At 46.1% G+C, this 12879-nt stretch overlaps 3 protein-coding genes across 4 annotated transcripts; 1 reads left to right on the forward strand and 2 right to left on the reverse strand.

Moving 5' to 3' along the window:
• Positions 1-46: 46 nt before the first annotated feature.
• trmt13 (tRNA methyltransferase 13 homolog) lies at positions 47-3341 on the forward strand. Of its 2 annotated transcripts, none has more exons than XM_044043950.1 (11): positions 47-291; positions 802-848; positions 934-1000; positions 1092-1151; positions 1233-1302; positions 1336-1496; positions 1603-1770; positions 2150-2222; positions 2296-2370; positions 2483-2849; positions 2991-3341. In XM_044043950.1, the coding sequence occupies exons 1-11, from the start codon at positions 181-183 to the stop codon at positions 3187-3189; spliced, it is 1398 nt and encodes a 465-aa protein (XP_043899885.1). In that variant the 5' UTR covers positions 47-180; the 3' UTR covers positions 3190-3341. The 2 variants fall into 2 exon arrangements, with proteins under 2 accessions (XP_043899885.1, XP_043899886.1); XM_044043951.1 differs by having other exon boundaries at positions 48-291; positions 1390-1496.
• lrrc39 (leucine rich repeat containing 39) lies at positions 3329-5848 on the reverse strand. Its single transcript, XM_044043957.1, has 8 exons — positions 5730-5848; positions 5290-5477; positions 4705-4813; positions 4473-4629; positions 4082-4218; positions 3860-4005; positions 3615-3767; positions 3329-3543 (listed from the first exon to the last, which is right to left on the reverse strand). The coding sequence occupies exons 2-8, from the start codon at positions 5403-5405 to the stop codon at positions 3402-3404; spliced, it is 960 nt and encodes a 319-aa protein (XP_043899892.1). The 5' UTR covers positions 5406-5477; positions 5730-5848; the 3' UTR covers positions 3329-3401.
• An 887-nt stretch (positions 5849-6735) lies between these two features.
• dbt (dihydrolipoamide branched chain transacylase E2) lies at positions 6736-12733 on the reverse strand. Its single transcript, XM_044043948.1, has 11 exons — positions 12661-12733; positions 11460-11586; positions 9904-9979; positions 9638-9819; positions 9437-9564; positions 9107-9356; positions 8652-8818; positions 8348-8425; positions 7938-8129; positions 7787-7858; positions 6736-7706 (listed from the first exon to the last, which is right to left on the reverse strand). The coding sequence occupies exons 1-11, from the start codon at positions 12703-12705 to the stop codon at positions 7539-7541; spliced, it is 1485 nt and encodes a 494-aa protein (XP_043899883.1). The 5' UTR covers positions 12706-12733; the 3' UTR covers positions 6736-7538.
• Between the last annotated feature and the right edge of the window lie 146 nt (positions 12734-12879).

The raw sequence follows: 12879 nt of genomic DNA on the forward strand, positions 1-12879 counted from the left end.
GCTGTTTTAAGAGAAATTTTTTTTTTTTTCATATAATGTATACTTCAGTTGACCTGATGCTTTGGCGATTATTCACTTACATTCAAGTCACACTTTATTTAGTTCACGATAATGTCACGTCAAATTGATCTCATGTTCCTATGATTCAACTCGCTCCTGAACGCAACACAGTTCGTCAACATGGCGGCCCCCTGCGCAGGAAGATGTGCTTTCTTCGTGGAGAAAAAGAAGCGTTTTTGTAAAATGATCGTGGGCAAAGGAAAAAAGTTCTGTGGCGAACACGCGAACATGGTGAGTTCACGGACACGTTTCACAGTCACTCATGACGTCACTTTTAATTTAGCCTCGTAGCTTGGTGTAAGAAAACGCTCAGAGAAAATCAGTCGGAGACAAATAGAGCTGAAACAAAATCGATTAATTTGAAGCTTTTGTCATGATTAAAACATTTCCGATTGTTTAAGCTTCTTAAATTTGAGTATTTTCTTCATTTATTTGCTTCGGATAACAAAGAAATCAGAGTGAATCATTTTGGTTTGTGGACAAAACAAGACATTTGAGAACATCGTCATTTCCAGGTTTGACGAACACCGATCAACATTTTCTGATATTTTATGGACCAAACGATTCATTGATTAATCGAGAAAATAATCTACAGATTAATCGATTATGAAAATAATCGTTAGTTGCAGCTCTGAGACAGACAGAGACAACCAGTCAGAGACCAGAGAAATCCAGTCAGACAGACAGCCGAGAGCTCTATCGTGTGTATGTGAGTGGTCACCACTTGTGTCCTGTTTTCAGGGGGAGGACAACGGCAGGAGGATCATCTGTCCACTCGACCCTAAACAGTCAGTCACTCATTAATCACAGAGAAATCACTAATCAATCACAGATTGTAAGATTGTTACAGAGTGTAAATGTCTCCACCTTCAGCACAGTGAGTGAAAACAAACTGGACAAACACCTGAAGAAGTGTAACTCCAGAGACAAAGACAAACCTGTGAGTCAAATGTATTAACGTCCCCTCAGCAATACTAAAGGTCAATGGTCACATCGGGTTGCATCTTTATGTCTCTGAACATGTCCTCCAGGTTTATTATGTTAAGGACATCAATGCTGGATCAGCTGATGGAGCCCAACCTCAGGAGCAGGTGATGCTAACTGTGCTAAATGTGTTAATGATGCTACCTGTGTTAATGTAGCCAACTGTGCTAATTATGCTAACTGTGCAGGTGAGCCTGTGTGAGCGCAGCAGGACAGAACTCCAGTCTCTGTTGGACAAACTGAAGAAAGCCATTGCAGGTAAGCACTCCTACTCCTCCTCCACTCCTCCAGGAGAACCGGTGTTGCTGACCGGTGAGTCAGAAGACACTGTTGCTGTGGTTTCAGGTTTGCAGTGTGACGTGGAGGAAAGCGTTCTGTTTCACTCTGTTCTCCAGGAAGAACTCGGGAACCCAAAGAATGGAGACTCCGCCCACAAACACTTGATGCAGCAGGTACAGACACTTAAGGACAACTCAACACACCTGAGATCACAAGTCTTCAGAGACTAGGTTATGAACACATGACATGCCATTTAGAAGACCTGTTGGGTGTGTCCAGTCCTCCATCTTAGGTCACCTGGAGGAACTGGGTCTGCTGGGAGGAGGACGCTGCTTTGTGGAATTTGGGGCAGGTCGAGGGAAAATGTCTCACTGGATCCATGAAGCCCTGAAGACTTGTGAAGACCTGCAGCTGCTGCTGGTGGAGCGTTGCAGCACCCGCTTCAAGGCACAGAAACCTTAGACTCCAGACCATCCAGACTTTAGTCCAGACACCCTGAGTCTAGAATTAAAGCTGCATACTAACCGATTTTTTTCCACCAATTATTCCATTAATTAATCGAGTAATCGGATTAAGATACTTTTTTTTTTTTATTAAAGTAAACATTTTAATCTTTATTGCACATTTCAGAACATATTTTGGCAAAGCAAAATAAATAATAAATAAAAAAACTAAGCATTGCCTTGAGGTTGGGCATCTTAACTAAACATAAACCTTTTAAAACACAGCTGAACTCAAACTGTTGTTTAAATGTTTCCCTGCAGTTTTTAAATGATCTGTGAAACAGATTTATATTGCTTGTTCTCTGATCTCTGCTTTGCTCCAGGTGGACGGAAAACATCAGGATGCTGGAGTTCAGTTTGAGAGGCTGCAGGTGGACATTCAACATCTGGATCTAAGTAAGAGTCAAACATCTGACTGATGGTTCCTGGTTTTATCAAAGCCACTGGTCTGACACTGAATCATTTCCAGGTAAAGTTCCTCTGCTCACAAACAAGAAACTTCCATTGGTCGGAGTTGGGAAACACCTGTGTGGAGCAGCAACAGGTGAGAACAGTCCAATTCACTAAGGATCTAAGACCAGATCTTTCTTCAAGACCTGAATTGAAGCCCCGAGTTTATTTGCATCGTTGTTAACAAACCCGGTTTCTGTGGTCAGATTTGGCTCTGAGATGTTTGTTGGAAACACCAGGACCCAGAGAAGAAACTGAACCACCACCAAAACGGATAAAAACCTCAGACTCGGCTGCTGCTCCTGGTCCACATGTATATTCTCCTGATCCAGGACTAGCTCCAGACCCAGGTCCTGTCAGTGGTTCTGTTCTGGGCCTGGTGGTGGCGCTGTGCTGTCATCACCGCTGTGAGTGGCGTCACTATGTGGGTCAGAGGTTCTTCCAGGAGCGAGGACTTGGAGCAGAAGAGTTCTCAGCCTTCTGTCGGATGTCCAGCTGGGCCACATGTGGACTCAGGTCGACCAATCAGGATGAGGAACACAAAGCAGCCGAGGAGATGGACACTGTGCGTGGGTAAGCATGACCTATGACCCTCAGCTTAAAGATTCTGTCAAATACTGATCATCAACATCCACAGGTTAAAGTTCAACAATGACGACCTCTGACCTGTGAGTGGGCGGAGCTGATACTGAACATAGTCTTGTCTGTCTGCAGGTTTCTGTCCACGTGTGAGCGAGAACAAGTGGGACGACAGTGTAAACGTCTCATCGACAGCGGGAGACTTCACTACCTGCGAGAAAAAGGATTCAATGGCAATCTGAGGCAATACGTCGACGCCCACATCACGCTGGAGAACGTGTTACTGACAGCCACGCCCCGCCCCCATCACTCAAACCCTGCCCCAATCATGTAACTCCTCCCTATATCATCATACACCCCCCGTATCACTCTTTCTCTGGTCAAATATTTTTCATATTCTGAATTTTATTTTGTCAGTTTCACGTGGAATGAAAACAATGTTTTAAAGAATTAAGTTAAATGTAAAATTTTTCTATTAAAACATTTTCAGTTTTCTTTGTCAATGTGGGGTGATGTCACAGCAGCAACTGGTTATTGGTTGATAAGTTAGTGTGCTCTCTTCCTCGATTCTTGGATGTACATCTTCATGAATTCTCGTCCAAACATCTCGCCTTCTTCGTCCTCATTGTCATTGGTCTTCAACGGCGTCACGTCCAGAGTCAGAGGATTGTCCCGGAAATTCACAAACCTGCTCAGAGACGAAGATCAGATACCGTCGAGGACACGTGGAGACAGGTGACGTGTTGTGGACACACTGACCTGAGGTTGGACATGTCCTCCATCAGAGGGGGGATGTCTCTCAGTCGGTTACCGCTGACGACCAAGGTGTCCAGACTGGCCATCCTGCTGATGTTCTCTGGAAGGTTCTCCAGCTCGTTCCTCTGCAGCCACAGAGAGTGAAGCTTCTCCATCCTGCGTGCGTGCGCACACACACACACACACACACACACCTTGCTGTTCACTAAATGCTGTTTCAGGGGGTGTGGTCAGATGATGTCACACACCTGTGTATGTCCTCAGGTAAGCACTGCAGACAGTTGCCGCCCATGTCGAGCCACTCGAGTGCCGGTAGCCCAACCACACAGTCCGGCACGGAGGAGAAGTGATTCATGGACAGATCAAGGTGCTGCAGCTTCTTCAGGTTTCTGAACTACATAAACCAGAACAGACCTTTGATCAGCTGGAGTAGAACCGTGGTCAGTCCGGGTTCAGGTTTTGGTTTGTACCTGGTCTGGCAGCTGCTCCAGGTCCCGGTTCATGGCCAGCTCCAGTGTCTGAAGATTCTCACACCAACTTAACTCTTCGGGAACAAAGTGGACTCTGTTGTAGCTCAGCAGCAGCTCTCTGAGCCGGGTCAGCTTCCCTGAGACCAGAAGAACCAGAAAACTCAACATCCAGAGAACTGAGGCTGAACTGTCCTGTCACTGCAGAGTAATCACAACCACACTAACAAGACCAAGAACACAATTTACCCTAGACCAAGACTTTTAAGGACTAAGAGCAAGACCAAGGCAGGGCATAGTTCTATAGTGGCCTTGACTTGATCCTGGTACAAGTTTGGCCATGGTCTTGTTAGTGCTGTCTTCATTACAGCATTAAGTAAACCTGTAAACTGACCAATCTGTTTGGGTATCTCAGTGACCCCGTTGCGAGACAGATCAAGTACCAGAAGGTTCTGGAAGCTGGAGATGAAGTGAGGGATCTTCTGCAGGCCAGTCCGGTGGATCTGCCACTCCTGGACCTGAGTCAACTGGACAAGGCAATCTGGCAAAGACTGTAAAAACCACAACAATAAAAACCACATCAGATACCTTGATCTGGGACACACAGCAGGTCAATGTGTAGTTACCTTCCACTCCTCCTGTTCAATGCGGAGGACCAGTCGTCCATCTTCAGTCGTCAGCTTCTGTTTAAGTTGAGCCAGTGTCGCCCGCTCCTCCCACACCCCGACATCCAGTCTGGACCAGAGACCACAAGACCGGACCAGGACACAAATAATTGTTGTTATTTTATGATGTTGCCGAGGCTATGGATGTGGCTAGCTTAGCTTAGCTTAGCTTAGTATAAAGACTGATCACACATTCACGTTCTGCTCCAACTCATTTGTGCTTTTATTCATATTGACGTGACGGTCTGTTTCAGGCTTTAAGGCATTGTGTGCAATGAAGAAGCCCCAAAAATAAAATAAACTCACTGAAAAACAATGACTGGTTTTAGTCAAACGTCATTTCTGCCATTGGTGATCAACTGAGGAACTGCAGGTCTCAGTGAACAACAGTCCTCAGGTTGCTTCACGGTGTAAGAGGTAATGTGGCACCAATTCATAGCTGACTGCGCTTTGAGCGCCACCTGCTGCTGAGAACCAGTCTGAGACACAGACACAAGTAAAAACTGATTCAGAAATAATTTCAGGGATGAGGGGGCAGGGTCTGACCTGTCCTTCCTCCTTCTCCTCAGCTCCTCCACTTCCTCCTGCTCCTCCCTGCTTCTTGTGATCCTGCTCTCCCACAGAGCTTTAACAGAGCTGACCACGCCTACCATGACAACCATGATGATGTCACAGGGGACAGGTGAGACGATCGCTGACCTCTGAGCTGCAGCCTCGTCTTCCCTCTGACCATCCTGAAGTCAATGATCACAGAAAGTATCACAGTATTACATTTCACTGTCAATTCTAATTTCCTAAATAAAACATTAACCATCTAATTAGATCAAATAAAAATTGTTTTCAGCAGTAAAGTCCTAAAAGTGTGGATTTAAGTGATGAAGACAAGTGTGAATGAAGAGTGAACTGAAACAAGAGAAAAAAGTGAAAACAAAACTGGTACTTAGCACTGCAGTACATGTAGACTATTGTAACGTACCAATTCTTACCTTATAGGCAGCAGTAGTCTGATAGTACTAACAACGCTACTAACAGTACTAACAGTTGTCCTCCATTATGCGTCTCCTCCGCTGAAATCTGACCTCAAACCTGCTGCTGATAATTTTAGCCTCCAGGTCACATGACAGGTGTGTGTGTGACAGAGTGGACAGTGTCAGCCATGGCGTCATCTGGAGGACACATGATGGAAGTGTTGGATCAGGTCCAGAGTCCAGATTCCAGGACAAAATCTCCATGTTTTATCTCAGACTCATTTGAGGACATTAAAACAAATTTGATACTTTAGATTTTTATTGATGATTTTTACATTAATTCACCAGGTTCATTCATTTCATCCCAAACACAGAAAACCCAAACATTAAATTCTTACAGTCATGTAACAGACACTCGTCAGTGAGGAGCCAGTACAGGGGAGAAGAAAACCCAACAGTGAAGAGGAAGTCCTGGAGAAACATCCCAACAGTGAAGAGGAAGTCCTGGAGAAACATCCCAACAGTGAGGAGGAAGTCCTAGAGAAACATTCCAACAGTGAGGAGGAGTCCTGGGAAGTGAGGAGGAGTCCTGGGGAAACATTCCAACAGTGAGGAGGAAGTCCTGGGGAAACATCCCAACAGTGAAGAGGAAGTCAGGAGAAACATCCCAACAGTGAAGAGAAGTCAGGAGAAACATCCCAACAGTGAGGAGGAAGTCCAGGAGAAACATCCCAACAGTGAGGAGGAGTCAGGTGCATCCAACAGGAGGAGGAAGTCCAGGAGCATCCAGCAGAGTGGAGGAAGTCCAGGAGAAACATCCCAACAGTGAAGAGGAACTCCAGGAGAAACATCCCATCATTGAGGAGGAAGTCCAGGAGAAACATCAACAGTGAGGAGGAAGTCCTGGGGAAACATCCCAACAGTGAAGAGGAACTCCAGGAGAAACATCCCATCATTGAGGAGGAAGTCAGGAGAAACATCCCAACAGTGAGGAGGAAGTCCAGGAGAAACATCCCAGCAGAGGAGGAGTCAGGAGAAACATCCCAACAGTGAGGAGGAAGTCAAGGAGCATCCAACAGAGAGGAGGAAGTCCAGAAGAAACATCCCAACAGTGAGGAGGAAGTCCAGGAGCATCCAACAGAGGAGGAAGTCCAGGAGAAACACCTCAACAGTGAGGAGGAAAGGAGGAACGCCAGGAGAACAATTAAGAAGACACAGACCCCCTCCCCCATGTTGAGGATTGTATCAGTATCTTTCAGTTTTACATGTTTTCATCACTTTCCATCAGATCAGAGGCTGCTGTCAGTGTGAATGAGTACTGTCAAGATTTCAGTATTAGTGTTGATTAGTGTTGATACTGATGGATTTGCTGACATGATCGCTGATTTGAAATCACTTGTGTGGCTGCTGCTCGACTGACGTCCATTATTTATCTTCTTGAAAGGTGATGCTAATAGTAGCGCCACATTAGCTTGCATTGGAGACACTGTTTGTAGCAGCAGAAACGTTTGTCCACCATGAAGGTGAGTTAAAAACATCAAACATGATCATCTGATGACATTTGAGACGATGTGAAAACGCTTACAATGCTAGCAGAGTTAGGCTATCTTTTTTTGTAAAGAAAAGTTAGAAGACAGTTTGTCCTTAATGTCTGTGTGTCCTTCAGAGACCAGTGTCAAACCTCGACAGCAACCTGATTAACAAACAGACTTTAGCGCCTCCCCTAACGCGATAGTGAATGGTGTGTGTGTTGGTGTGCGTTTGTGTGTGTGTGGGGGGCTGTCACAGTGTGTCTGTTGGGTCCTTATCAAGGCTAATGTAGAATGTTTATTTCAGGTCCAGAACCATGCGGGCCGGGTTCTGCAGGTACTCGCTCCACAGGTTGGAGAAGCGACACATGGTGGCGCCATCGATGATGCGATGATCTGCCGACCAGCTGACCTTCATGATGTGGGCAGGGACCACCTGACCATTGGAGCCAAACCGAGGAAGAACCTGAACATAAACACAGAGTAGACATAAATCCACAGAGGGACAGCATCTATGTCCTCACTTTTGGACTTGTTTGGACTCACCTGGATTTTGCCCAGAGCTCCAATAGCCACCTCTGGAGGAAGAATCACTGGTTTAGCGTACGTGCCACCGATCTGAGGGAAGCACAAAAAGAACAGGGTTATTGTGCTCTGGGAGGGGTTACATGAACAGGTGTGTCTGCAGTGGACTCACTGAGCCAATGTTGGACAGTGTGAATGTTCCTCCAGTCAGATCACTGGTTCCCAGTTGACCTTTTGACCCCAGCACCTGCAGGCGGTTCAACTCGAGAGCAATGTCAAAAACGCTGAGCAGCTGCACGTTCTTCAAGTTAGGAACCAGCAGACCCTGACTCGTGTCCATCGCCACGCCAATGTTGTGAGACGCCTGAGGAACAAGAAACACTGTCAGAGCTGTGGCAACAGGAAACACCATCACACAACAGAGGTCTGAATTCGCAGCTGATTGGTCGATGGATCTTGGCAGAGGAAAGAGACACACTACAAAGACACACCCTCGGGAGGACCTGGACTAGAGAACGTTGACCACAGGGCCTGACCTTGATTAAAGGACCTGGATCAGAGGACCCTGGACGAGGATGTTACCTTGTAGGTGATGTTCTGACAGCCTTCGTCCATCGAAGCGTTCAGGATTGGGTAGTGGAGCAGACCGAGGGACACAGCCTGAGCCAAAGAAAACGCAGCGTCAACACTCAACATGAACCAATGAACTTCACAGTTCTGATGACTTCAGGTGTGTGTACAGGTATGTGTACAGGTGTGTGTTCAGGTGTGTGTTCAGGTGTGTGTTCAGGTGTGTGTACAGGTGTGTGTACAGGTGTGTATGTTCAGGTGTGTGTGTTCAGGTGTATGTGCAGGTGTGTGTTATGGTGTTTGTGTTCAGGTGTACCTTAATAAAAAAGGGCATGTAGCTCAGTTTAACCCCTCGATGTCCAGCTGCAGGTTTGAGTTCTTCTCTCAGCGTCACCAGACGACTCAGGTCGACTTCATCACAATAACCAAAGTGAGGAATTTTCAGTGCTGCCGTCATGGTCTTCACCATAGCCTTATGGAAACCTGTGGAAACATTGATCTGGTTTCATCGTGACGTCGTGAGGTCACCATCTCATGACGACATCACGATGATCGTGTTTACGCTGCTGCTCTTCCACTGCTTTAACTGTTGTGGAAAGTGGGCATGCCTAACAAGGCTTTTCAGTGTGTAAACACAGTCAGACAGTCAAACAGATCAACGATGCTGCTCATTCATGACTCATGTTGTCACATGTGCCGTAAAGCAGCAACGTTTCAGGAGCCTGCACTTGTTAGTGCAGTGAAACCAGCACAGATGATGTAACCTCTGACCTGTCAGGGGCTCAGTGATGTCCTTCCCTGTGAAGATGGCTCTGGCAGTGGTGGTGGGTGGGGCTTTGATGGCCACTGACGTGCTGGCCAGCCTGGCAGCAGCAGAGACCTGAGCCGGACCTGGAGTGTGAATCTCGTGGACTGGAGTTGGAGGTAAGATGGCGCCTGTCTGTTTTGCCAGGAAGTTGAGGATGTCCTCCTTCAGTATACGTCCGTCTTTACCGGTGCCCACGACCTCACTGAGTTTTATCTGAGGATAATCCAGGATGTAAGACAAGAGGACAAACCAGAAGAGGACACACTACCAACACCACACAATGACACACTTACATTGTTCTCCATGGCGAGGCGTCTGACTGCGGGCGTGGCCTGGGTCTTGTGACCTTTGATCTCTTGGTGGGTGTGTTCTTCTCGAGCCATGGCGGGCGTCTCCACCACGTCCTCCTCCTGGATGACCTCTGAGTCACAACAGTGACCGAGTCAGATCAGATAATCTGGATTTGAATAAAAACCAGGACTGGGTAAACTCACCAGAATTGGACTCCGTCTCAATGTCCACCAGCGGTTTTCCTACGAGCGCTGTGGCGTCCACATCGTAGTAAAGTTTTTTGATGACGCCATCGTAGCGGCTGGTGATGGTGACAGACGCTTTGTCACTCTGAACCTCACAGATGCTGTCGAATTGGGACACTCGGTCTCCCTCCTTCACGTACCTGACGTCAACAACAACACAACTTTGATGATTCTTCAACACTAACAAGCTTCTGTGTCAGAGGTCACATGGGGTCAACACCTACCACTCCTTCACTGTCACCTCCATGATCCCTTCACCGATGTCCGACAGTTTGAACTGGACGACTGGTCCTCGACTCACTGAGGGATGACAGATGCATTATCAGTCACACTGGGGTGATCGTAGCCCAGCAGTAGAGCAAGTCGTCTTTCAATGGGAAGGTTGTGGGTTTGATTCCCAACTCCTAGTCTACATGCCGATGTGTCCTTGGGCAAGACACTAAACCCGATGTTGCTCCTGAGGGCTGTGTGTGTGTGAATGGGTATGAAAGACGCGTGATAGAAAATGTGCTGCACATAAATGCTCTGTATGAATGTGTGAGTGAATGGGTGAATAGTGTAAAGTAGCTTTGAGTGATCATCAAGACAACAGTGATCTCTACCTAACACTAACCCAAACAAAACACTGAAAGAAATGATTCTGTCCCATTGTTTTTTTAATGTAATGTTGTTATGGCTGGGACTGTGTGTACTTACCTCACTAAAGTCAAGTATGTCATATTATAGATTAATATTCATGCTTCAAAGAATAAATCAATTAAGAATCCATGAAAATATTTAGGAGGATCTCATGAACATATAGACAGAGGGTGCATGCCTCTCATCTCTTTTTTCTTCTCTGTATCAAACGCAGCCTGGATTAGAGTTCCCAACAGGTCGGGCCGGCCCGACAAACCCGACCAGGCCCGTGGGTTCAGGCCGGATACAGTCCGAAAAATTCTGCAAATAAGGCGGGTCGGGTTAGGCCTTGGGCTTCCTTTTTTCCCCCTCATAAAACACATTTCTTGCAGTTTGTAAATTACATGTTGATTGATGTGAATCATCGGTGTTCACGTGTGGTGAAGAGTAAATTTGGCTGCCTGCTTGATGGAGAGGGGCAGACCTGACGCCCCTCCACGTGCACCGGTTTTGCGCACCACTCCACAAAGCTGCAACAATCGTAGTCTACGCCTGTAGCCTGTAACATGTAACATAAGCCTTTATTAGCTTTTACATTACACATTTTTACAATATGTTTACATTAGTGAGCCGCAGGTGAATACCTGCATAGTTTGAGTTATTCCTTCTATTGTGAGAGCCGCACAATAATAAGAGAGGCTGTGTATCAGCTTGCAGTGTGTGAATAAAGAGCCGTTCTTCAACGCAGACAAAGTCCCATGGTTTAATGTGTTGTCGCCCCAACAAGCTAATCCAAGCTAAAGGAGCTAGCGGTCTTCAGAGGTCTCCTTACTACAGTTCAGGGCTCTGCCAGCTTGGTTGGTAACACTGCATACAGGGCAGATTATGAAGTCCCCGTGACATTCACTCAGATCCCCTGCACTTCATCACAACTGTACTCGATCCTAGTCATAAAGATCATGACTTGGATGTGGAGAATGCCTTGAGAAATGATTCAGGCTCCATTTGGAGACGACAATATCATAGTCCATCACAATGTTTTACTGTAAATATCATTGACTGCCAATTTAGGGGACATCGCCCAACCCTACTGTCCGCCTGTCTGTCTGTGTCTGTCCACCTGTCCGTCGGTGTCTGTCTCTGAACAAAACTGCTGACTCACCCATGGTGGTGTGTAGCGTCCTGCATTGCAACGTCTGGAGGCATCTGTTGTTGGAGAGCAGCAGCAGGGGGCGCTCTGACCTGAAGCCATGAGGCCGGAAACATCGGCGGCGGTACTGCTGAGTTAGCTGACAGACAGGGAGAGTCATGTGATGCTGAGTCATGTGATGCTGAGTCACTGTTAGCTTGAGTAAGTGTTCACATTGACAGAGTATGAACATCAGTGAGTATGTTAGCTCTGTTGATTCATCCAGTGTCAACATAAAATAGTTTATTGTTTATTGCATTTTTATTTTTCCCAGTGTCTGTTTACGTAACAAGAAAAAAACTGACAGTAACATTTTACTTTAGGCATATTAAATTTCCCCAAGGTCAAAGGTCAAAGATTTACCATGTCAAAAGTCAAACACTCTGTGTGTGTCTGTGACTGTGTGTTTGTGAATCTGTGACTGTGTGAGTGTGTGTGACTCTATGTTTGTGTCAAACTGTCGTTACTTCACCCAACGTGAAGTAACGACAGTTTGACACAAACGCAGAGTCACACACAACGAGTGGGGGTGTTTTTGGTGGCCCTGTCTCTGTGTGTGTGTGTGTGTGTGTGTGTGTGTGTGTGTGTGTGTGTGTGTGTGTGTGTGTGTCCTGATCCAACGTCCTGATCTTGTTGCGTGAATGGGATGAAGTCTGACATCTCTGATTGTTTTGTGAGGTTTGTTTTACAGTTAATTAAAAAACGATTAATCCTTCATTCCTTCGATCATACCAACGATTAAGAAGTTTGTATGATTTCTGGTTTCTTTGCTTCATAAAAACAGAGAAAATCTTTGAGGACGTCGCCATTTCCACGTTTGACAAACACCGATCAACATAAGCAACATAAGAAAATAAGCGACATATGAATGGATGATGAAAATAATGGTTAGTTAAGTTGTAGTTTTCTCACCTACTACTTTAACACAAGTGAAGAAAACTCATTAACTACAGTGACTTAACTTAGCTGTAGCTCACGCCAGGTTAAACAACACTGTGTTTCCTCCTAAATGTAGTTTTTGTTTCTTTGAACCTGTTAGCATCAAAGTTAGCATGCTAGCATCAGTTAGTTGTTAGCCTAACCAGGTGACGAGCGATGATCGTTAGAATCAAACCGTGTGAAAGTGTACAGTGTTGGACATTCAGCGGGATTATTGTTGTTGTTGTTCTCTCACCAAACGTCTGAGCGCAGTGAACGAACCTCTGGTCACCGCCGCCATCTTTCCTCTGTGTTACACGGCACAGCTGCACGCCCCTGTCAGCAGCCAATCAGCGCAGAGCATCTTCTTCTGTGTGTGTGCGTGTATGGTGGACTTGAGCCAAGGCTGTCTCCTGGTGGTTAGCAGAGGAACAACAGGACGTTCACGTCAAATAAATGAAAACACATTTTAACC

Source organism: Solea senegalensis, linkage group LG14 (assembly GCF_019176455.1).
Source record: "Solea senegalensis isolate Sse05_10M linkage group LG14, IFAPA_SoseM_1, whole genome shotgun sequence".
Lineage (NCBI taxonomy): Eukaryota > Metazoa > Chordata > Actinopteri > Pleuronectiformes > Soleidae > Solea > Solea senegalensis.